At 50.0% G+C, this 23,699-nt stretch overlaps 3 protein-coding genes across 4 annotated transcripts in view; 1 reads left to right on the top strand and 2 right to left on the bottom strand.

Moving 5' to 3' along the window:
* PPP1R37 (protein phosphatase 1 regulatory subunit 37) overlaps window positions 1-6,495 on the bottom strand; it is a 32,011-nt gene extending 25,516 nt beyond the window's left edge. Inside the window, exons 1-3 of the mRNA XM_072920883.1 lie at window positions 6,004-6,495; window positions 1,473-1,570; window positions 344-389 (exon numbers count right to left, since the gene is read on the bottom strand). Of these exons, the coding sequence (XP_072776984.1) occupies window positions 344-389; window positions 1,473-1,570; window positions 6,004-6,163 (304 nt within the window). The 5' untranslated portion in view covers window positions 6,164-6,495. The remainder of the gene's footprint in view (window positions 1-343; window positions 390-1,472; window positions 1,571-6,003) is intronic.
* A 2,224-nt stretch (window positions 6,496-8,719) lies between these two features.
* Window positions 8,720-12,188, top strand: GEMIN7 (gem nuclear organelle associated protein 7). Its single transcript, XM_072920961.1, has 3 exons — window positions 8,720-9,083; window positions 9,673-10,666; window positions 11,974-12,188. Exons 2-3 carry the CDS (start codon window positions 9,680-9,682, stop codon window positions 12,097-12,099), a joined length of 1,113 nt encoding a protein of 370 aa, XP_072777062.1. The 5' UTR covers window positions 8,720-9,083; window positions 9,673-9,679; the 3' UTR covers window positions 12,100-12,188.
* A 1,576-nt stretch (window positions 12,189-13,764) lies between these two features.
* The window catches only part of CLASRP (CLK4 associating serine/arginine rich protein), a 34,669-nt gene continuing 24,734 nt past the window's right edge, over window positions 13,765-23,699 (bottom strand). The window contains exons 15-21 of one of the 2 annotated variants that reach the window (XR_012052511.1): window positions 23,436-23,479; window positions 21,930-21,990; window positions 20,941-20,999; window positions 17,691-17,737; window positions 15,914-15,996; window positions 14,318-14,342; window positions 13,765-13,840 (exon numbers count right to left, since the gene is read on the bottom strand). Coding sequence is in view for 1 of the 2 variants with exons in the window: in XM_072920933.1 (XP_072777034.1) it covers window positions 13,798-13,840; window positions 14,318-14,342; window positions 15,914-15,996; window positions 17,691-17,737; window positions 20,941-20,999; window positions 21,930-21,990; window positions 23,440-23,479 (358 nt within the window). In the remaining variant the exon portion in view is untranslated. The remainder of the gene's footprint in view (window positions 13,841-14,317; window positions 14,343-15,913; window positions 15,997-17,690; window positions 17,738-20,940; window positions 21,000-21,929; window positions 21,991-23,435; window positions 23,480-23,699) is intronic. The other variant, XM_072920933.1, reaches the window with a different exon arrangement.

Here is a 23,699-nt window from a genome sequence, read left to right as displayed (position 1 = left end):
AGAAATTTTTGGGATGTTCCTGAGATATTCCCAGAAAATTCCAGAGATATTCCCGGGAAATTCCTGAGAAATTCCTGAGAAAATCCCCAGAAATTCCTGGGATATTCCTGGGAAATTCCCAAGAAAATCCCAAGAAATTCCTGAGAAAATCCCCAAAAATTCCTGGAAAATCCCCAGAAATTCCTGAGAAATTCCTGGGAAATTCCTGAGAAATTCCTGGGAAATTCCTGAGAAATTCCCAAAAAATTCCCCAGAAAATCCCGAGAAATTCCTGAGGAAAAAGAAACAAAAAGCTGGAAAAGGGCCGGAAAACGGGATAAAAAAAGGCGGAATTGGGACTCACCCTTGAGATCCAGACACTCGATCCGGGGAGCCAAATCCTTCAGTTCCTGGAAAACACAAAAATTCCCGATTTTCTGGGGGAAAACGCAGAAAAAATGGGATTTTTTGGGCTGGAAACACAGAAAAAAAAGGGATTTTTTTTGGGAAAATGCAGAAAAAACAGGATTTTTTTGAGGACAGGAAGAAACAGTGAAGTTTTGGGAATTTTTGGGATTTTTTTCTTTTGGGGAATTGGGATTTGGGAATTTTTTGGGAATTTGAGATTTTGGAAATTTGGGATTTGGGGAATTTGGGGGATTTGGGGATTTTGGGATTTGGGGATTTTGGGAATTTTTTTGGAATTTGAGATTTTGGAAATCTGGGATTTGGGGAATTTGGTATTTTGGGAATTTTTGGGAATTGGGGAATTGGGGAATTTGGGATTTTGGGAATTTTTGGGAATTGGGGAATTTGGGATTTGGGAATTTTTTTTGAATTTGGGGAATTGTTTTTTGAATTTGGTGGATTTTTGGGGGATTTGGTGTTTTGGGATTTTTTTTTTAATTTGGGATATTTCTTTTTGAATTTGGTATTTTTTTTGGGAATTGGGGAATTTTTTTGAGATTTGGTATTTTGGGATTTTTTTTTTTAATTTGGTAATTTTTTGGGAATTTGGGGGAATTTTTTTGAGATTTGGTATTTTGGGATTTTTTTTTTTTAATTTGGTAATTTTTTGGGAATTTGGGGGTATTGTTGGGGGATTTGGTATTTTGGGATTTTTTTGGGGGAATTTGGGGTATTTTTTTGAGATTTGGTATTTTGGGATTTTTTTTTTAATTTGGGGTTTTTTTTTGAATTTGGTAATTTTTTGGGAATTTGGGGGAATTTTTTTGAGATTTGGTATTTTGGGATTTTTTTTTTTAATTTGGTAACTTTTTGGTAATTTGGGGAATTTATTTTTGAAGTCGGTAATTTTTTTGGGAATTTGGGGAATTTCTTTTGGTATTTTGGTTTTTTTTGGGGGAATTTTGGGATTTTTTGGGGAATTTGGGTATTTTTGGGATGTTTTGGTATTTTGGTATTTTTTGGGGGGAATTTTGGGATTTTTCTGGGTAATTTGGGTTATTTTTGGGGGAGTTTTTGGTGCTTACCTGTAGCTGCTTGATGAGCTTGGGGCTCTGGCGGCACTGCAGCTTGAGGCACGCCTGCCGGTACGCCGCCAGAGTCTCCTCCAGGGTCACGTTCCGCGCTGGAAATCGGGAAAAACACGGGAAAAATGGGAAAAAATTGGGGAAAAAATAGGGGAAAAATATGGGAAAAAAATATGGGAAAAAATATGGGAAAAGGGGGGGAAATGGGGGGAAAATGGGAAAAAATTGGAAAAAAAAAGGGGAAATAGGGGAAGAAAACGGGGAAAAAAAGGGAAAAAATTGGGGGAAAATGGGAAAAAATGGGAAAAATGGGAAAAAATTGGGAAAAAAGGGGGGAAATATGGGAAGAAAACAGGAAAAAAAGGGAAAAATTGGGGAAAAAATGGGAAAAAATAGGGAAAAATAGGGAAAAAATTGGGAAAAATATTGGAAAGGGGGGGAAGGGGGGAAAAATGGGGGAAAAATGGAAAAAAAGGGGAAAAAATTGGAAAAAAAGGGGGACAATATGGGAAGAAAATGGGGGAAAATTGGGAAAATGGGAAAAAATTGGGGGAAAATGGGAAAAAATGGGAAAAACAGGGGAAAATGGGAAAAAGGGGGAAAAGATGGGGAAAAACAGGAAAAAATTGGGAAAAAATTGGGAAAAAATATGGGAAAGGGGGGGAAAGAGGGGGGGGAAATGGGGAAAAATGGGAAAAAATTGGAAAAAAGGGGACAAAAAGGGGGGAAAATGGGAAAAAATAGGAAAAAAATGGGGGAAAAATAGGGAAAAATAGTGAAAAATGGGGGAAAATGGGAAAAATGGCAAAAAATGGGGGAAAATATGGGAAAAGGGGAAAAAAGGGGGGAAAAAGGAAAAAGGGGAAGAAAAGGGTGGAAAAAGGACAAAAAATGGAAAAAGGGGAAAAAAGATGGGGAAATTGAGGTGAAAAGGGGGAAAATACGGGAAAAAATGGGAAAAAATGAGGAAAACGATGGGAAAAAGGGGGGAAAAAGGGGGGGAAAAGGGGGGAAAATGGGAAAAATGGGAAAAAATTTTGAAAAAAAGGGGGAAAATATGGGAAGAAAATGGAAGAAAATTGGGGAAAAAATGGAAAAAATAGGAAAAAATAGAAAAAATGGGAAAAAATTGGGGAAAAAATAGGAAAAAAATGGGGAAAAATGAGAAAAATGGGGGAAAATATGGGAAAAGGGGGGACAAGGTGGGAAAAGGGGGAAAAAAGGACAAAAAATGGGAAAGGGGAAAAAAGATGGGAAAATTGAGGGGAAAAGAGGTGGAAAAAGGGAAAAAAAAAAGGGAATTTTGGGGGTTTTTGGGAGGAAGAAATGAAGATTTTTATTTTTTTCCCTTTCCCAGGATTTATCCCCCACCCCCCCCCCGAGTTGGGATTTTGGGTTCCCACCCAAAAATCCGGAGTTTTTTGGGAAAAGGTCGGAATTGGATCCTGAAATGGATCCCAAGGACGGAACTCAGGGATAATTAGTGATGAATAATTAATTATTAATGAATAATTAATGAAGTTCCCGGGGATCCGCGGGGCGAAAGCTGAGCCGGGGCTGCGGGGGGAGGAAAAGGGGGAAAATTCCCAAAATTCCTGCCGGGATCCCAAAAATTCCTGATGGGATCCCAAAAATCCAGTCAGGATCCCAAAAATTCATGTTTGGATCCCAAAAATTCCTGCTGGAATCCCAAAAATTCTGTTTGGATCCTAAAAAATCCAGTCAGGATCCTAAAAATCCTGCTGGGATCCCAAAAATTCCTGCTGGAATCCCAAAAATCCAGTCAGGATCCCAAAAATTCCTGCTGGGATCCCAAAAATTCCTGTTTGGATCCCCAAAAAATCCATTTGGGATCCCAAAAAATCCATTTGGGATCCTAAATTTCTGATTAGATCCTAAAAATTCCTGCTGGGATCCCAAAAATCCAGTCAGGATCCCAAAAAATCCAGTCAGGATCCCAAAAATTCCTGTTTGGATCCCCAAAAAATCCAGTCAGGATCCCAAAAATTCCTGTTTGGATCCCAAAAATCCAGTCAGGATCCCAAAAAATCCAGTCAGTATCCTAAAAATCCGGCTGGGATCCCAAAATTCCAGTCAGGATCCCAGAAATTCCTGTTTGGATCCCAAAAATTCCTGTTTGGATCCCCAAAAAATCCATTTGGGATCCCAAAAAATCCAGTCAGGATCCTAAAATTCCTGATTAGATCCTAAAAATTCCTGCTAGGATCCCAAAAATCCAGTCAGAATCCCAAAAAATCCAGTCAGGATCCCAAAAATTCCCATTTGGATCCCAAAAGTTCCTGTTTTGGGCTGGTATTGGGTCATTTCTAGGCCAAATTTATGATAATTTGGGGGCATTTTCAGGGGGGGTTTGGGGTATTTTTAGGGCATTTTTTGGGGTATTTTTAGGGCATTTTTGGAGCATTTTTGGGGCATATTTTGGGCATTTTGGGGCTGTTTTCAGGGAGGGTTTTGGGGTGATTTGTGGGCATTTTGGGGCTGTTTTTGGGGTGATTTGTGGAATTTTGGGGCAGTTTCAGGGCAGATTTTGGGGTGATTTGGGGGGAATTTTGGGGTTGTTTCCAGGGCAGTTTTTGGGGTGATTTGGGGAGGTTTTGGAGTTGGTTTTTGGGGTGATTTGGGGGGGTTTTGGGGCTGATTTTGGGGGATTTTGGGGCTGGTTTTTGGGTGATTTGTGGCATTTTGGGGCTGGTTTTGGGGGTGATTTTGGGGTGATTTGGGGAGGTTTTGGGGTGATTTTGGGGTTGGTTTTTGGGGTGATTTAGGGGCATTTTGGGGCTGTTTTCAGGGCAGTTTTGGGGTGATTTGGGGTTGGTTTGGGGTTGGTTTTTGGGGTGATTTTGGGGTTGGTTTTTGGGGGATTTGGGGGGATTTTGGGGCTGGTTTTGGGGTGATTTGTGGCATTTTGGGGCTGGTTTTTGGGGTGATTTTGGGGCTGGTTTTGGGGTGATTTAGGGGCATTTTGGGGCTGTTTTCAGGGCAGGTTTTGGGACAGGTTTGGGGCATTATTTGAGGCTATTTTTGGGCTGGTTTCAGGGCATTTTTTGGGTATTATTTGGGTTATTTTGGGCTGGTTCTGGGTGTTATTTGGGCTGGTTTCAGGCCATTTTTTGGGTATTATTTGGGCTCGTTTCAGGCTGTTATTGGGGTGGGTTTTGGGTATTATTAGAACTATTTTCAGGCCATTTTTGGGTTCCCTCCCGGTGTTCCCTCCCGGTTCCCTCCCGGTGTTCCCTCCCGGTGTCCCCTCCCGGTTCCCCCTCCCGTTTCCCTCCCGGTTCTCTCCTGGTTCTCTCCCGGTTCCCCATCCCGGTTCCCTCCCGGTTCTCTCCCCATTCCCCCTCCCGGTGTCCCCTCCCGGTGTCCCGGTTCCCCCTCCCGGTGTCCCGGTGTCCCCTCCCGGTTCTCTCCCGGTCCCCTCCCGGTTCTCTCCCGATTTCCCCTCCCGATTCCCTCCCGGTTCTCTCCTGGTTCTCTCCCGGCTCCCTCCCGCTTCCTCCCGGTTCTCTCTTCGTTCCCCCTCCCGGTGTCCCGGTGTCCCCTCCCGTTTCCCTCCCGGTTCTCTCTTCGTTCCCCCTCCCGGTTCTCTCCCGTTTCCCTCCCGGTTCTCTCCCGGTGTCCCCTCCCGGTTCTCTCCCAGTTCCCCCTCCCGTTTCCCTCCCGGTTCTCCCTCCCGTTTCCCTCCCAATTCTCTCCCCATTCCCCCTCCCCATTCCCCCTCCCGGTGTCCCCTCCCGGTGTCCCGTTTCCCTCCCGGTTCTCTCTTCGTTCCCCCTCCCGGTTCTCTCCCCGTTTCCCTCCCGGTTCTCTCCCGTTTCCCTCCCAGTTCTCTCCCGGTTCTCTCCCCGTTCCCCCTCCCGGTTCTCTCCCGGTCCCTCCCGGTTCTCTCCCCGTTCCCCGTCCCGGTTCCCTCCCGGTCCCTCCCGGTTCTCTCCCGTTTCCCTCCCGGTTCTCTCCCGGTTCTCTCCCGTTTCCCTCCCGGTCCTTCCCAGTTCTCTCCCGGTTATCTCCCGGTGTCCCCTCCCGTTTCTCTCCCGGTTCTCTCCCAGTTCTCCCTCCCGTTTCCCCCTCCCGGTGTCCCGGTGTCCCCTCCCGTTCCCCCCGTTCCCCGGTTCCCCCCGGTCCCTCCCGGTGTCCCGGTGTCCTCTCCCGGTTCTCCCTCCCGGTGCCCTCCCGTTTCCCTCCTGGTCACTCCTGTTTCCCTCCCGGTTCCCTCCCGTTTCTCTCCCGTTTCCCTCCCGGTTCTCTCCTGGTTCTCTCCCGTTTCCCTCCCGGTTTCCCCTCCCGTTTCCCTCCCAATTCTCTCCCCATTCCCCCTCCCGGTGTCCCGGTGTCCCGGTGCCCCCTCCCGGTTCTCTCCCGGTCCCTCCCGGTTCCCCCTCCCGGTCCCTCCCGGTTCTCTCCCTGTTCCCTCCCGGTGTCCCGGTGTCCCGGTGTCCCCTCCTGGTTCTCTCCCGGTGTCCCGGTTCCCCCTCCCGGTGTCCCGGTTCCCGGTTCCCCCGCCGCTCACCGTGTCTCCAGGGGTCTTTGGGCTCCACGGCCCCGGACACGATCTCCTCGTCCGAGGGGAACGTGACCCGTTTGCCGCCGGTTCTCCCGCGCCCGTCCCCCGGTGAGGCCTCGGCGGCCGCCGGTACCGCGTCCGCCGCCGCGGGCTCGGCCCCGTCCATGGCGGAGCTCCGGTGCTTCAGCGCCGCCGCATCTCCCGGGAGCGGCAGCGGCACCGGCAGCGGCACCGGCAGCGGTACCGGCAGCGGCACCGGCAGCGGTACCGGCACCGAGCGGAGCCGCCGCCGCCGCCGCAACGGCCCCGAGCGCTCCGCCGCAACGGCCGCAGATTCGCCACCGCCGCGCGGGGCGGTCCCGCCGCCATCCCGGACACCGGAAAAATACCGGAGGGAGCGGCGGGACCGGGAACGGGAACCGGGAAACGGCGGCGGGGAAAGGAACGGAGCGGCGGAACCGGAGAGGCGGCGCGGGAGGTGCGGCGGTGGCGGCGAATCTGCGGAACGGGGGAGGAACGGCAGATTCGGTACCGGGAATTTTGGGGAAATTTTGGGGGATTTTGGGAAAATTGAGGGGGAAAGGAGCGCGGGGATAACGGGGGGATAACGGGGACGGGGCTCCGGTCCCGGCGGGGCTCGGGAGGTCTCGGCGGCGGCGGCGAATCTGCGGCGGCGAATCGGTACCGGGGACGAGCGGCAGATTCGGTACCGGGAATTTTGGGGAAATTTTGGGGGATTTTGGGAAAATTGAGGGGGAAAGGAGCGGGGGGATAACGGGGACGGGGCTCCGGTCCCGGCGGGGCTCGGGAGGTCTCGGCGGTCGTGGCGAATCTGCGGCGGCGAATCGGCACCGGGGAGGAACGGCAGATTCGGTACCGGAAATTTTGGGGAAATTTTGGGGAAATTTTGGGGTTTTTTGGGAAAAATTGAGGGGGATAACGGGGAGTGGGGGGATAACGGGGAGGGGGTTCCGGTGCCGGCGGGGCTCGGGAGGTCTCGGCGGTCGTGGCGAATCTGCGGCGGCGAATCGGTACCGGGGAGGAGCGGCAGATTCGGTACCGGGAATTTTGGGGAAATTTTGGGGGATTTTGGGAAAATTGAGGGGGAAAGGAGTGGGGGGATAACGGGGGGATAACGGGGACGGGGCTCCGGTACCGGCGGGGCTCGGGAGGTCTCGGCGGTGGTGGCGAATCTGCGGCGGGGGAGGAGCGGCAGATTCGGTACCGGAATTTTGGGGGAATTTTGGGGGATTTTGGGGGATTTTGGGAAAATTGAGGGGAAAAGGAGCGGGGGATAACGGGGAGGGGGCTCCGGTAGCGGCGGGGATCGGGAGGTGCGGCGGTGGCGGCGAATCTGCGGCGGCGAATCGGTACCGGGGAGGAGCGGCAGATTCGGTACCGGAAATTTTGGGGAAATTTTGGGGCAATTTTGGGTTTTTTTGGGAAAATTGAGGGGGAAAGGAGCGGGGGGATAACGGGGGGATAACGGGAACGGGGCTCCGGTGGCGGCGGGGCTCGGGAGGTCTCGGGGTGCGGCGGCGAATCGGCACCGGGGGAGGAACGGCAGATTCGGTACCGGGAATTTTGGGGAAATTTTGGGGGAATTTTGGGGGATTTTGGGAAAATTGAGGGGAGAAAGGAGCGGGGGGATAACGGGGACGGGGCTCCGGTCCCGGCGGGGCTCGGGAGGTCTCGGGGTGCGGCGGCGAATCTGCGGCGGGGGAGGAACGGCAGATTCGGTACCGGGAATTTTGGGGGATTTTGGGGGTTTTGGGGTTTTTTTGGGGGATTTTGGGGGTCTTTGGGAAAAGAGAGAGGGAAAAGGAGCGGGGGGATAACGGGGACGGGGCTCCGGTCCCGGCGGGGCTCGGGAGGTGCGGCGGTGGCGGCGAATCTGCGGCGGCGAATCGGTACCGGGGAGGAGCGGCAGATTCGGTACCGGGAATTTTGGGGAAATTTTGGGGGATTTTGGGAAAATTGAGGGGGAAAGGAGCGGGGGATAACGGGGGGATAACGGGGAGGGGGTTCCGGTAGCGGCGGGGATCGGAAGGTCTCGGCGGTCGTGGCGAATCTGCGGCGGCGAATCGGCACCGGGGAGGAGCGGCAGATTCGGTACCGGGAATTTTGGGGCAATTTTGGGGGATTTTGGGAAAATTGAGGGGGAAAGGAGCGGGGGGATAACGGGGGGATAACGGGGAGGGGGTTCCGGTAGCGGCGGGGATCGGAAGGTCTCGGCGGTCGTGGCGAATCTGCGGCGGCGAATCGGCACCGGGGAGGAGCGGCAGATTCGGTACCGGAAATTTTGGGGAAATTTTGGGGCAATTTTGGGGGATTTTGGGAAAATTGAGGGGAAAAGGAGCGGGGGGATAACGGGGACGGGGCTCCGGTAGCGGCGGGGCTCGGGGGGTCTCGGGGGATGGCGGCGAATCTGCGGCGGCGAATCGGTACCGGGGAGGAGCGGCAGATTCGGTACCGGGAATTTTGGGGAATTTTGGGGGATTTTGGGGGATTTTGGGGGTTTTTGGGAAAATTGAGGGGGAAAGGAGCGGGGGGATAACGGGGACGGGGCTCCGGTAGCGGCGGGGCTCGGGAGGTCTCGGGGTGCGGCGGCGAATCTGCGGAACGGCGGCGAGCGCTGGGCCGGGGACCCGCGTGGGGACCGGACCGGCACCGGGAACGGGAACGGGACAGAGAAACCCTCTCGGGACCGGGGTTAGGATTGGACCGGGACCGGGACCGGGAACGGGAACGGGAACGGGACCGGGACAGAGAAACCCACTCGGGACCGGGATTAGGATCGGACCGGGAACGGGAACGGGACCGGGACAGAGAAACCCACTCGGGACCGGGATTAGGACCGAACCGGCACCGGGAACGGGAACGGGACCGGGACAGAGAAACCCTCTCGGGACCGGGATTAGGACCGGCACCGGGAACGGGAACGGGACAGAGAAACCCACTCGGGACCGGGGTTAGGACCGGACCGGGACTGAGAACGGGAACCGGAACCGGGATCCGGATCGAGACAGAGAAACCCACTCGGGACTGAGAACGGGACCGGAGCCGGGACCGGGAGCCCCACTCGGGTACGGGAGCGGGAGATGTGTGAGGCACCGGGACCGGGATCGGGAGCGGGAACCCCGCTCGGGACTGGGGAAGGGACCGGGACCGGGAATCCCACCCGGGACCGGGAATGGGAACGGGACCGGGAATCCCACCCGGGACCGGGAATTCCACCTGGGAATGGGAACGGGAATTCCACACCGGAACGGGGCCGGGACCGGGAATGGGAACAGGACCAGGAATGGGACCGGGAATGGGAACGGGAATGGGAACGGGACCGGGAATCCCACCCGGGAATGGGATCGGGAATGGGAATGGGAACGGGACCGGGAATCCCACCTGGGAATGGGATCGGGACCGGGAATGGGAACGGGACTGGGAATCCCACCGGGGATCTGGATCGGGACTGGGATCGGGACCGGGACTGGAAATCCCACCCGGGACTGGGATCGGGACCGGGACCGGGACCGGGACCGGGACCCCGTTGGATCGCTGACCGTATTTTCCCTCATTTTTCTCCCTTTTTTCCTCCCCTTTTCCCGATTTTCCCCTTTTCCCGATTTTCCCCTTTCCCTTTTCCCGTTTTCCCCTTCCCCTTTTCCCGGTTTCCAGCCGCTCCATGGCCGATCCCATCCCGGTTCCGGTGCCCGTCCTGCGCCTCCCGCGGGGCCCCGACGGCTCCGGCGGCCGCGGCTTCTCCCGGAGCGGGGCCGGTGCCCGGGATGCCGAGAATCTCTGGGACCGGGACGGTTCCCGGGACCGGGACCATTCCCGGGACGATTCCCGGGACCGGGACAATTCCCGTGATGATTCCTGGCACCGGGACAATTCCCGGGACCGGGAGAATTCCCGTGATGATTCCCGGGACCGGGACGATTCCTGGGTCGATTCCCGGGATCGGGCCGGTTCCCGTGATGATTCCCGTGACCGGGACAATTCCCGAGACTGGGCCGGTTCCCGTGACCGGGAGAATTCCCGTGAAAATTCCCAGGACCGGGAGAATTCCGGGGCCGGTTCCCGGGAGGATCCCGGGGCCGGTTCCCAGGACCGGGAGAATTCCGGGGCCGATTCCCAGGACCGGGACCATTCCTGGGACCGGGACGATTCCCGTGACGATTCCCGGGACTCGGAGAATTCCCGGGCCGATTCCCGTGACCGGAACGATTCCCGTGACAATTCTCGGGACCGGGAGAATTCTGGGGCCGGTTCCCGGGACCGGGAGAATTCCCATGACAATTCCCGGGACCGGAACAATTCCCGGGACCGGGAGGATTCCCGTGACGATTCCCAGGACCGGGACGATTCCCGGGACCAGGAGAATTCCGGGGCCGGTTCCCGGGACCGGAACGATTCCCATGACCGGGAGGATTCCCGTGACAATTCCCGTGACCGGGACGATTCCCGTGCCGTTTCCCGTGCCGATCCCGGTTCCGGTGTCGGTGCCCCGGTGGCGGCGGAGCTCCAGCGGGCGCGGGCGGCGCTCCGTGTGCGGTTCCTGCGGCTGCTGGGCCGGGCCCGGGGCCGGCGGGGCCGGTTCCGCCTCTGGAACGGGCTCGGCCTCCGCGCCACCTTCGGGGCCGCCGACGTGCACAGCGGCCATTTCCAGGTCAGGCCCCGGGTCCCGGTTTTATTCCCGCTTTTCCCGACTTTTTCCCGGTTTTCCCCTTCTTTTCCCGCCTTTATTCCCGGTTTTCCCGGCTTTATTCCCAGTTTTCCCGACTTTAGTCCCAGTTTCCCCGCCTTTATCCCCGATTTTCTTCCCTTTTTCTGCCTTTATTTCCGGTTTTCCCCTTCTTTTCCCGGCTTTATTCCCGGTTTTCCCGGCTTTAGTCCCGAATTTCCCATTATTTTCCCGGCCTTATTCCCAGTTTTCCTCCTTTTTTCCGATTTTATTCCCGGTTTTCCCGGCTTTATTCCCGAATTATCCATTGTTTTCCCGCCTTTATTCCCGGTTTTCCCCGCTTTATTCCCGATTTTCCTCCTTTATCCTGGCTTTATGCCCGTTTTTCCCGGCTTTATCCCCGGTTTTATCCCTTTTTCTGCCTTTATTTCCGGGTTTCCCCTTTTTTTCCGGCTTTATTCCCAATTTTCCCGGCTTTATTCCTGTTTTTTCCTCCTTTTTTCTGCCTTTATTCCCCATTTCCCCCGTTTTTTCCCGCCTTTATTCCCAGTTTTCATGGCTTTATTCCTGGTTTTCCCCCCTTTATTTTCTGCCTTTATTCCCGATTTCCCCCCTTTTTTCCAGGCTTTATCCCCAGTTTTCCTCCTTTTCTCCAGCTTTATTCCCAGTTTTCCCATTTTTTTTCTGCCTTTATTCCCGATTTTCCTCCTTTTCCCTGGCTTTATCCCTGGTTTTCTTCCCTTTTCCTGCCTTTATTCCCGTTTATTTGATTTTTTTCCCACTTTTCCCCGACTTTCCCCACTTTTGCCTGGATTTTCCCAGTTTTTCTTTGGAATTTTCCCCCTTTTTCTTTGGATTTTCTCCCTTTTTGATTTTTTCCCCACTTTTCCCTGACTGTCCCCACTTTTGCCTGGATTTTCCCCCACTTTTCCCTGACTTTTCCTAGTTTTTCTTTGGATTTTCCCCCTTTTTCTTTGATTTTCCCCCCACTTTTCCCCGACTTTTCCTCCTTTTTCTTTGCAATTTTCCCCATTTTTCTTTGGATTTTCCCCACTTTTCCCCCTTTTTCTTTGGAATTTCCCCCCTTTTCCTTTGCATTTTTCCCACTTTTCCCCCTTTTCCATTGGAATTTTCCCCTTTTTCTTTGGATTTTTCCCACTTTTCCCCCTTTTTCTTTGCAATTTTCCCCCTTTTTCTTTGGATTTTCCCCCTTTTCCCCCTTTTCCATTGGAATTTCCCCCCTTTTCCATTGGAATTTTCCCCTTTTTCCCTGATTTTTCCCTATTTTCCAGGTGGATTCTCTGCAGACGCCGTTGGGAGTTCAGCGCGCGGCGCTGCTGCGCTCTGGGGACGTCCTGGAATTCTCCTTCCCGCTGGAATTCCCGGAATTCCCGGAATTCTCCTCCCCTCTGGAATGAGCCCTGAAATTCCCGAATTCTCCTCCCCTCTGGAATTCCGGGATTCAGCCCCCGTGGGAATAAATCGATTTTTTTCTGCTTTTCCACGATTTTTTCTGCCTTTTTTTGGGTCTTTCCTGGAATTTTCCCCCTTTTTCCAGACCTTTTCCCATTTTTCTGCCTTTTTCCCACTTTTTCCCCCTTTTCCTTCCCCCTTTTCCCGCCTTTCCCATTTTTCTGCCTTTTTTCCAGTTTTTATCCCATTTTTCTCCCCTTTTCCTGGCTTTTCCCGCACTTTTTCCATATTTTTTCCTCATTTCCCCCCCCTTTAATTTTCTCGTTTTTTTTCCCCTTTTCCAACCTTTTTTCCCACTTTTTTTTCCTGATTTTTTCCCAAATTTTCTCCCAGTTTTCCTGACTTTTCCCTCCTTTTTTCCCTTTTTCTGCCTTTCCCCCATTTTCCTGGTTCCCTCCTTATTTCCCAAACTTTTCCTCCATTTCCCACCTTTCCATCTCTTTTTTGAGACATTTTCCCCCTTTTTGGACTCTCCTCCCATTTTTTTTTGCTTTTTTCCATCTTTTTTCCGTTGTTTTTTCCAATTTTTCCCAACTTTCCCCCCATTTCCCCCATTTTCCAGATTTTTCCCAATTTTTCCATATTTCCCCCCATTTTTTCCAGATTTTCCCCAATTTTTCCAGATTTTTTCCCCAATTTTTCCAGCTTTCCCCCCCATTTTTCCTGATTTTTCCCAATTTTTCCTGCTTTCCCCCCATTTTCCCAGATTTTTCCCAATTTTTCCTGCTTTCCCCCCATTTTTCCAGATTTTTCCCAATATTTCCTGCTTTTCCCCCATTTTCCCAGGTTTTTCCCAATTTTTCCTGCTTTTTCCCCCATTTTCCCAGATTTTCCCCAATTTTTTCCTGCTTTTTCCCCCATTTTCCCAGATTTTTCCCAATTTTTCCTGTTTTCCCCCATTCCCTCCCTTTTTTCCACCCTTTCCCCCTTTTCCCATCATTTTTTTCCCATTTTTCCAGCTTTACCCCAAATTTTCCTGCTTTTTCCCCATTTCCCCCACTTTTCCCCGAATTTTTCCTGCTTTTTTCCCAAATTTTCCTGCTTTTTCCCCCATTCCCCCCTTTACTCCATCTTTTTTCCCTTTTTCCAGAATTTTTCCCAAATTTTCCAGCTTTTCCCCCATTTCCCCCCCTTTATTCCATCTTTTTTCCCATTTTCCATCTTTTTTTTCCAGTTTCCCCCCATTTCCCATCATTTTTTCCCAATTCTTCCTGATTTTCCCCCGTTTCCCCCCTTTATTCCACCTTTTCCCCATTTTTCCATAATTTCCCCCCAAATTTTCCTGCTTTTTCCCCATTTCCTCCCTTTTTTCCAGCTTTTTCCCCATTTTTCCTGCTTTTCCATTTCCCCCATATTTTTTCCTGCTTCCCCCCCTTTATTCCATCTTTTTTCCATCATTTTTTTCCCATTTTCCCCAACTATTCCCCCATTTCCCCCCATTTTTTCCATAATTTTTCCCCCTTTTTTCCAGCTTTTTTCCCAAATTTTCCAATTTTTCCCCCTTTTTCCAGCTTTTTCCCCAATTTTTCCGGTTTTTCCCCCTTTTTTCCAGCTTTTTCCCTTTTCCCACCGTTTTTTCCCGATTTTCCCAGCGGCACGGGACAATTCCGGGATTTTTCCATGGATTTATTGGGGCTCGGCCGTCAGTGCCGGTAGTGGGGGCTCCGCGAGTGGGACCGGGAGTGCCTGCGGAAAAAACGGAAAAACGGGAAAAACGGGAAAAATGGGATTCCTGGGAAAAAGGGAATGTGGAATTTGGGATCAAGGAAAATGAGAAATTTGGAATTTCTGGGAAAACAGGAAAATTTGGATTCCTGGGAAAATGGGAATGTGGAATTTGGGATCAGGGAAAATGGGGAATTTGGGACCTCTGGGAAATCGGGAAATTTGGGATCCCTGGGAAAATGTGAAATTTGGGATTTCTGGAAAAATGGGGAATGTGGAATTTGGGATTTCTGGGAAAATGGGAAATTTGGGATCCCTGGGAAAACTGGAATGGGGAAATTGGGATCAGGGGAAATGGGAAATTTGGGATTCCCGGGATCTGGGATTGGAGGAAATTTGGGATTCCGGGATGAGGGAACGGGGCCGGATCAAGGCCGGGACCCCGCGGATCTCCGGGAATTTCGGGAATTTTGGGAATTCCGGGAACAGCGGCCGTACCTCCGTGAGGAGCTGTACTCCCGACCTGCGGGAAACAGACAAGGTCAAATCCCAAAAAATCCCAAATCCCAAATCCCCAAATCCCAAATCCCAAAAAATCCCCAAATCCCCAAAAAATCCCAAATCCCAAATCCCCAAATCCCAAATCCCCAAATCCCAAAATCCCCAAATTCCCAAATTCCAAAATCTCCAAATCCAAAATTCCCAAATCCCCAAATCCGATATCCCCAAATCCCAAAATCTCCAAATTCCCAAATACCAAAATTCCAAAATCCCCAAATCCCCAAATTCAAAATCCCCAAATCCCAAAAAATTCCAAAATCCCCAAATCCAAAATCCCCAAATTCCCAAATCCCAAAAAATCCCCAAATCCCAGATTTCCCACCCTTTCCCACTTTTCCCTTTGTTTTCCCACTTTTCCCCCCATTTTTCCAGCCCCAAATCCTTTTTTCCCCCATTTTCCCAGCATTTTTCCAGCCCCAAATCCCACTTTTTTCCCATTTTTTTCTCCATTTTCCCACCCAAAATCCCATTTTTTCCCCATTTTTCCAACCCCAAATCCCATTTTTTCCCCATTTTTTCCAGCCCCAAATCCCTCCCCCTCTGCCTCTCCCATCCCCTGGAAAAATGGGAACGGCTCCCAGAATTTTGGGAATTTTCTGGGTATTTTGGGAATGGAACCCTCAGAGCCCTGGAAAAACGGGAACAGCTTCCGGAATTTTGGGAATTTTCTGGGAATTTTCCGGGAATTTTGGGAAGGGACCCCCTCAGACCACTAGAAAAATGGGAATGGCTCCCGGATTTTTTGGAATTTTCTGGGAATTTTGGGAATGGAACCCTCAGACCCTTGGAAAAGCAGGAGCAGCTCCCGGAATTTTGGGAATTTCCAGGAATTTTCTGGGAATTTTGGGAAGGGACCCCCACAGACCCCTGGAAAAACGGGAATGGCTCCCGGATTTTTGGGAATTCTCTGGGAATTTTGGGAAGGGACCCCCTCAGACCCCTGGAAAAATGGGAACAGCTCCCGGATTTTTGGGAATTCTCTGGGAATTTTGGGAAGGGACCCCACAGAGCCCTGGAAAAGCGGGAACAGCTCCCGGATTTTTGGGAATTTTCTGGGAATTTTGGGAAGGGACGCCCCACAGAGCCCTGGAAAAACGGGAAGGGCTCCCGGATTTTTGGGAATTTTCTGGGAATTTTGGGAATGGAACCCTCAGAGCCCTGGAAAAGCGGGAGCAGCTCCCAGATTTTTGGGAATTTTCTGGGAATTTTGGGAATGGAACCCTCAGACCCCTGGAAAAATGGGAACGGCTCCCAGATTTTTGGGAATTTCCCGGGAATTGCTGGGAATTTTGGGAAGGGACGCCCACAGACCCCGGGAAAAACGGGAATGGCTCCCGGATTTTTGGGAATTCTCTGGGAATTTTGGGAATGGGACCCTCAGACCCCTGGAAAAGTGGGAGCAGCTCCCGGAATTTTCTGGGAATTTTCCGGGAATTTTCTGGGAATTTTGGGAAGGGACGCCCTGCAGAGCCCCGGGAAGGTCGGGAATTGTTGGGAATTTTGGGAATTTTGGGAATTTTGGGAATTCCGGACCGTGGCGCGGGGAGGGGCTGCGGCTCTGGCGGCTGTACTGCCGCTCCCACTCCTCCCGCTCCTTCTCCCGACGCTCCCGCTCCCTGGAAAAGCGGGAAAAGAGCGGAAAAATGGGATCAGCCACACAGAAAACGGGAAAAATGGGATCGGGGATGGGGAAAAATGGGAAAAGAGCAGAAAAATGGGATCAGGGACACAGAAAACGGGAAAAATGGGATCGGGGATGGGGAAAAATGGGAAAAGAGCAGAAAAATGGGATCAGGGACACGGAAAAAAGGGAAAATGGGATCAGGGACCTGGAAAAGTGGGAAAAGAGCGGAAAAATGGGATCAGGGACACGGAAAAACGGGAAAAATGGGATCGGGGACTGGGGAAAAATGGGAAAAGAGCGGAAAAATGGGATCAGCCACACAGAAAACGGGAAAAATGGGATCGGGGATGGGGAAAAATGGGAAAGGAGCAGAAAAATGGGATCAGGGACACAGAAAACGGGAAAAATGGGATCGGGGATGGGGAAAAATGGGAAAAGAGCAGAAAAATGGGATCAGGGACACGGAAAAAAGGGAAAATGGGATCAGGGACTGGGGAAAAATGGGAAAAGAGCAGAAAAATGGGATCAGGGACACGGAAAAAAGGGAAAATGGGATCGGGGATGGGGAAAAATGGGAAAAGAGCTGAAAAATGGGATCAGGGACACGGAAAACGGGAAAAATGGGATCAGGGACTGGGAAAAATGGGAAAAGAGCAGAAAAATGGGATCAGGGACACAGAAAACGGGAAAAATGGGATCGGGGACTGGGAAAAATGGGAAAAGAGCAGAAAAATGGGATCAGGGACCTGGAAAAGTGGGAAAAGAGCAGAAAAATGGGATCAGGGACACGGAAAAACGGGAAAAGAGCAGAAAAATGGGATCAGGGACCGGGAAAAATGGGAAAACAGATGGAAAAATGGGATCAGGGACACAGAAAAATGGGAAAAATGGGATCAGGGACTGGGAAAAATGGGAAAAGAGCAGAAAAATGGGATCAGGGACTGGGAAAAACGGGAAAAGAGCAGAAAAATGGGATCAGAGACTGGGAAAAATGGGAAAAGAGCAGAAAAATGGGATCAGGGACCAGGAAAAATGGGAAAAGAGCAGAAAAATGGGATCAGGGGCCGGGAAAAATGGGAAAAATGGGATCAGGGACTGGGAAAAACGGGAAAAGAGCAGAAAAATGGGATCGGGGACGGGGAAAATGGGAAAAGAGCAGAAAAATGGGATGAGGGACACGGAAAAATGGGAAAACAGCGGAAAAATGGGATCAGGGACACAGAAAAAAGGGAAAAGAGCAGAAAAATGGGATCAGGGACGGGAAAAATGGGAAAAGAGCAGAAAAATGGGATCAGGGACCAGGAAAAACGGGAAAGGAGCAGAAAAATGGGATCAGGAACTGGGAAAAATGGCAAAACAGTGGAAAAATGGGATCAGGGACCAGGGAAAAAGAGCAGAAAAACGGGAAAACAGCAGAAAAATGGGATCAGGGATTGGGAAATTGGGATCAGGGATTGGGAATTTGGGATCAGGGATTGGGAAATCGGGATCAGGGGTTGGGAAATGGGGAAAATCGGGATCAGGGATTGGGAAATTGGGAAAATCGGGATCAGAGCGGGGAAATCGGGATCAGAGATTGGGAAATCGGGATCAGGGGTTGGGAAATCGGGATTAGGGGTTGGGAAATCGGGATCAGGGATTGGGAAATGGGGAAAATGGGGATCAGGAAGGAAAATCAGGAATTACTTCATGCGGATCTTGCGGGCCATGGCGCGCAGCTCGTCCTCGCGCTCCTGCGGAAAATCCCAATTCCCAGTTCCCAGTTAATTCCCAGTTCCCAGTTCCCAATTCCCAGTTCCCAATTAATTCCCAGTTCCCAATTAATTCCCAGTTCCCAGTTCCCAATTCCCAGTTAATTCCCAGTTCCCAGTTCCCAGTTCCCAGTTCCCAGTTCCCAATTAATTCCCAGTTCCCAATTCCCAATTCCCAATTCCCAATTCCCAATTCCCAGTTCCCAGTTCCCAATTAATTCCCAGTTCCCAATTAATTCCCAGTTCCCAGTTCCCAATTCCCAGTTAATTCCCAGTTCCCAATTCCCAGTTCCCAGTTCCCAATTCCCAGTTCCCAATTCCCAATTCCCAGTTCCCAGTTCCCAATTCCCAATTCCCAGTTCCCAATTCCCAATTCCCAATTCCCAGTTCCCAGTTCCCAATTCCCAATTCCCAGTTCCCAATTCCCAGTTCCCAGTTCCCAATTCCCAATTCCCAGTTCCCAGTTCCCAATTCCCAATTCCCAGTTCCCAATTCCCAGTTCCCAATTCCCAGTTCCCAGTTTCCAATTCCCAATTCCCAGTTCCCAATTAATTCCCAGTTCCCAGTTCCCAGTTCCCAATTCCCAGTTCCCAATTCCCAATTCCCAGTTCCCAATTCCCAGTTCCCAATTCCCAATTCCCAGTTCCCAGTTCCCAATTCCCAGTTCCCAATTCCCAGTTCCCAATTCCCAATTCCCAGTTCCCAATTCCCAATTCCCAGTTCCCAATTCCCAGTTCCCAGTTCCCAATTCCCAGTTCCCAATTCCCAGTTCCCAATTCCCAATTCCCAGTTCCCAATTCCCAGTTCCCAATTCCCAATTCCCAGTTCCCAGTTCCCAGTTCCCAGTTCCCAATTCCCAGTTCCCACTTCCCACTTCCCAGTTCCATCCCAGTTTTATTCCAGTTTAGTCCTGGTTTTATCCCAGTTTAGTCCTGGTTTTATCCCAGTTCCATCCCAGTTTTATTCCAGTTTAGTCCTGGTTTTATCCCAGTTCAGTCCTGGTTTTATCCCAGTTCAGTCCTGGTTTTATCCCAGTTCCATCCTGGTTTTATCCCAGTTCCATCCTGGTTTTATCCCAGTTCCATCCTGGCTTTATCCCAGTTCCATCCTGGTTTTATCCCAGTTCCAGCCCGGTTTTATCCCAGTTCCATCCTGGTTTTATCCCAGTTCCATCCTGGTTTTATCCCAGTTCAGTCCTGGTTTTATCCCAGTTCAGTCCTGGTTTTATCCCAGTTCCATCCTGGTTTTATCCCAGTTCCATCCTGGTTTTATCCCAGTTCCATCCTGGCTTTATCCCAGTTCCATCCTGGTTTTATCCCAGTTCCAGCCTGGTTTTATCCCAGTTCCATCCTGGTTTTATCCCAGTTCCATCCTGGTTTTATCCCAGTTCAGTCCTGGTTTTATCCCAGTTCCATCCTGGTTTTATCCCAGTTCAGTCCTGGTTTTATCCCAGTTCAGTCCTGGTTTTATCCCAGTTCCATCCTGGTTTTATCCCAGTTCCATCCTGGTTTTATCCCAGTTCCATCCTGGCTTTATCCCAGTTCCATCCTGGTTTTATCCCAGTTCCAGCCTGGTTTTATCCCAGTTCCATCCTGGCTTTATCCCAGTTCCATCCTGGTTTTATCCCAGTTCCATCCTGGTTTTATCCCAGTTCCATCCTGGTTTTATCCCAGTTTAGTCCTGGTTTTATCCCAGTTCCATCCCGGTTTTATCCCAGTTCCACCCTGGTTTTATCCCAGTTTAGTCCTGGTTTTATCCCAGTTTAGTCCTGGTTTTATCCCAGTTTAGTCCTGGTTTTATCCCAGTTCCAGCCCAGTTTTATCCCAGTTTAGTCCTGGTTTTATCCCAGTTCCATCCTGGTTTTATCCCAGTTTAGTCCTGGTTTTATCCCAGTTTAGTCCTGGTTTTATCCCAGTTCCAGCCCAGTTTTATCCCAGTTTAGTCCTGGTTTTATCCCAGTTCCATCCTGGTTTTATCCCAGTTTAGTCCTGGTTTTATCCCAGTTCCATCCTGGCTTTATCCCAGTTCCATCCCGGTTTTATCCCAGTTCCATCCTGGCTTTATCCCAGTTCCATCCTGGTTTTATCCCAGTTCCAGCCCGGTTTTATCCCAGTTCCATCCTGGTTTTATCCCAGTTCCATCCTGGTTTTATCCCAGTTCCAGCCCGGTTTTATCCCAGTTCCATCCTGGTTTTATCCCAGTTCCATCCCGGTTTTATCCCAGTTCCACCCTGGTTTTATCCCAGTTTAGTCCTGGTTTTATCCCAGTTTAGTCCTGGTTTTATCCCAGTTTAGTCCTGGTTTTATCCCAGTTCCAGCCCAGTTTTATCCCAGTTTAGTCCTGGTTTTATCCCAGTTCCATCCTGGTTTTATCCCAGTTTAGTCCTGGTTTTATCCCAGTTTAGTCCCGGTTTTATCCCAGTTCCAGCCCAGTTTTATCCATTTCTATCCCAATTCCCTCCTGGTTTTATCCCAGTTTTAATCCTGGTTTTGTCCCAATTCCATCCCATTTTTCTCCTGTTTTTCCCCCATTTTTTTCCCAATTAAATCCCATTTCCCCCCATTTTAATATCATTTTCCCCATTTTTCCTCCCATTTTTCCCCTTTTCCCCCATTTCCCCCCATTTTAATCCCTTTTTCCCCATTTTCCTCCCATTTTTACCCTATTCCCCCCCCTTTTTTTTCCCATTTTCCCCCAAATTTTTATCCCTTTTTTCCCCCTCTTTTTCCCCCATCTTTTCCCCATTTTCCTCCCATTTCCCCCCCTTTTTTTCCCATTTTCCCCCAAATTTTTATCCCATTTCCCCCCCAATTTTTATCCAATTTTCCCCCATTTTAACCCATTTTCCCCCCTCTTTTTCCCTCTTTTTCCCCCATTTTTCCCCCCTTTTTTCCCCATTTTCCTCCCATTTTTACCCTATTTCCCCTCCTTTTTTTTCCAATTTTCCTCCCAATTTTTATCCAATTTTTTCCCATTTTAATCCCTTTTTTCCCCCTCTTTTTCCCCCATTTTAATCCCTTCTTTCCCCATTTTCCTCCCATTTTTACCCCATTTCCCCCCCTTTTTTTTCCCATTTTCCCCCCAATTTTTATCCGATTTTCCCCCATTTTTCCCCATTTTTTCCCCCATTTTTCCCTTTTTTCCCCAATTTTTCCCCAATTTTCATCCCGTTTTTCCCGCCCCACCTGTCTCTCATGCTCCTGCTGCAGCATCTTCTCCTGCGCCGCCTTCTTGTCGGCCTTGACTGGGAACGGAATTCCCATTTTGGGGAAATTCCGGGAGATTTTCGGCAATTCCAGAGGATTTTTTGGGAATTCCAGGGTATTTGGGGGGAATTTTGGGGGAATTCCGGGGTATTTTGGGGGGAATTTTTAGGGATTTGGGGGAATTCCAGGGGATTTTGGGGGAATTCCAGGGGATTTTGGGGAATTCCAGGGGATTTGGGGGGAATTTTTTGGGATTTTGGGGGAATTCCAGTGGATTTTGGGGGGAATTTTTAGGGATTTGGGGGAATTCCAGGGGATTTTGGGGGAATTCCAGGGGATTTTTGGGGAATTCCAGGGGATTTTGGGGAGAATTTTTAAGGATTTGGAGGAATTCTGGGGGATTTTGGGGGGAATTTTTAGGGATTTGGGGGAATTCCGGGGGACTTTGGGGAATTCCAGAGGATTTTTGAGGAATTCCAGGGTATTTGGGGGGAATTTGGGGGGAATTCCAGGGGATTTTGGGGGGAATTTTTAGGGATTTGGGGGAATTCCGGGGGATTTTGGGGGGAATTTTTAGGGATTTGGGGGAATTCTGGGGGATTTTGGGGCATTCTGAGGGACTTTGGGGGATTCCGGGGGATTCTGGGGGGAATTCCAGGGGATTTTGGGGAATTCCAGGGGATTTTGGGGGATTTGGGAAATCCCAGAGGAATTCTGGGTAGATTTGGGTGGGATTTTGGGGGAATTTTTTGGATCTGAGCTGGATTTTGGGGGAATTTTTATGGATTTGACAAATCCCAGAGGAACTTTGGGTGGCTTTGGAGGGATTTTGGGTGGGATTTTGGGGATCCCGGGCAGATTTTGGGGGAATTTTGGGAGATTCGGGCGATCCCAGCTGGAATTTGGGGCGGATTCAGAGGAATCTGGGTGGGATTTTTGGGGATTTTGGGAATTTTGGGAATGCTCACACTGCCTGTTGAGCGCCTTCTGCATCCTGAGCCGGAGCTTCTCCTGCGGGGTCAGTTTGGGCTGCAAAAATTTGGGAATTTTTGTCAGGAAAAGGGGCCGGGATCGGGTTCGGGACCCCCCAAAACCCCCCCGGAGCCTTTTCCCAAAATCCCGACCCCAGCCCCGGAATTTGGGGGAATTTGGGGGAATTTGGGGGAATTTGGGAAGGGAGTGGGGGAGGGGAAGCTGGGAAAAATGGGAAAAAATGAGGAAAATTGGGGAAAAAATGAGGAAAAATGGGAAAAAAGTGGGAAAAAACCCAGAAAAATCTGGGGAAAAACCAGAAAAATCTGGGGAAATCTAAGAAAAATTAATAAAATCTAGGAAAATCCGAGAAAATATGGGGGAAATCTGGGAAAAAACAGGAGAATCCTGGATAATATGGGGAAAATCTGTGGGAAATCTGGGAAAATCCAAGAAAATATGGGAAGTCCAGGAAAATGTGAGGAAAGACCGGGAAAATTTGGGAAAATATTGGAAAATTTGGGGAAAAAATCTAAAAAAAATTAAGAAAACCTTGGAAAATCCAGAATAATATGGAATAAAAACAGGAAAATACAATAAAATCTGGGGAAATTAAGGAAAATATGGGAAAAAACCAAGAAAATCCAGGAAAATCTGGGAAAAATCAGGAAAATCTTGGAAAAACCAGGAAAATGTGGGGAAAAACAGGGAAAATCTAGGAAAATCCAGGAAAACCTTGGAAAATATAGGAAAATGTGGGGGAAAAAACAGGAAAATCCAGGAAAATACGGAGAAAAAAATGGAATATATGGGAAAAACCAGGGGAAAAAAAATCAAGGAAAATATGGGGAAAATTGAGGAAAATATGGGAAAAAAATGGAAAATATGGGGAAAATCAAGGAAAATCTGGGAAAATCCAGGAAAATCTGGGAAAACCTGGGAAAATGTAGGAAAAAACAGGAAAATCCAGGAAAATCTGGGGAAAAAATGGAATATATGGGGAAAATCCATGAAAATATGGGGAAAATCTAGGAAAAACTGAGAAAATCCAGGAAAATGTGTGGAAAAACAGGAAAATCCAGGAAAATATGGGGAAAATCAAGGATAATGTGGGAAAATCCAGGAAAATCCAGAAAAGTCTGGGAAAACGTGGGAAAATGTGGGAAAAAACAGGAAAATCTGGGGAAAAAATGGAATATATGGGGAAAATCCATGAAAATGGGAGAAAATCTAGGAAAATGTGTGGAAAAACCAGGAAAATCCAGGAAAATATGGGGGGAAAACCGGAATATATGGGGAAAATCCATGAAAATACGGGGAAAATTCCAGGAAAATGTGGGGAAAGGGCCCCCCCGAGCTGATTCCCCCCAAATCCCAGGAAATTCCCCCTCCCTCCCTCCCTCCCGCTCCCGAAATTCCCGGTCCCGGCGGGGTCCCCGGATCCGTGATCCCGAGGCCATCCGGGAATTCCGTTAAACACAAGGGGAAGTTCCAATTCTTACTGACTTTGGCAGCTCCGGAATCTTTACCCGCCGCAGCGTCCGCCCTGCGGGACAGAAATTCGGGAATTTGGGGGGAAAATCGGGAAAATCGGGAAATTTGGGGGGAAAATCGGGAAAATCGGGGAATTTGGGGGGAAAATCGGGAAATTTGGGGGGAAAATTGGGGAAAATGGGGGAAATTGGGGAGAAATTGGCAGATTTGGGGGAAAAATTGGGGAGGAATTGGGAAATTGGGGGGAAAATTGGGAAATTTGGGGGTGAAGT

The sequence above is a fragment of the Taeniopygia guttata genome, chromosome 34 (assembly GCF_048771995.1).
Source record: "Taeniopygia guttata chromosome 34, bTaeGut7.mat, whole genome shotgun sequence".
NCBI classification, from domain to species: Eukaryota; Metazoa; Chordata; class Aves; order Passeriformes; family Estrildidae; genus Taeniopygia; species Taeniopygia guttata.
This window is presented reverse-complemented; position numbering and strand designations above follow the sequence as displayed.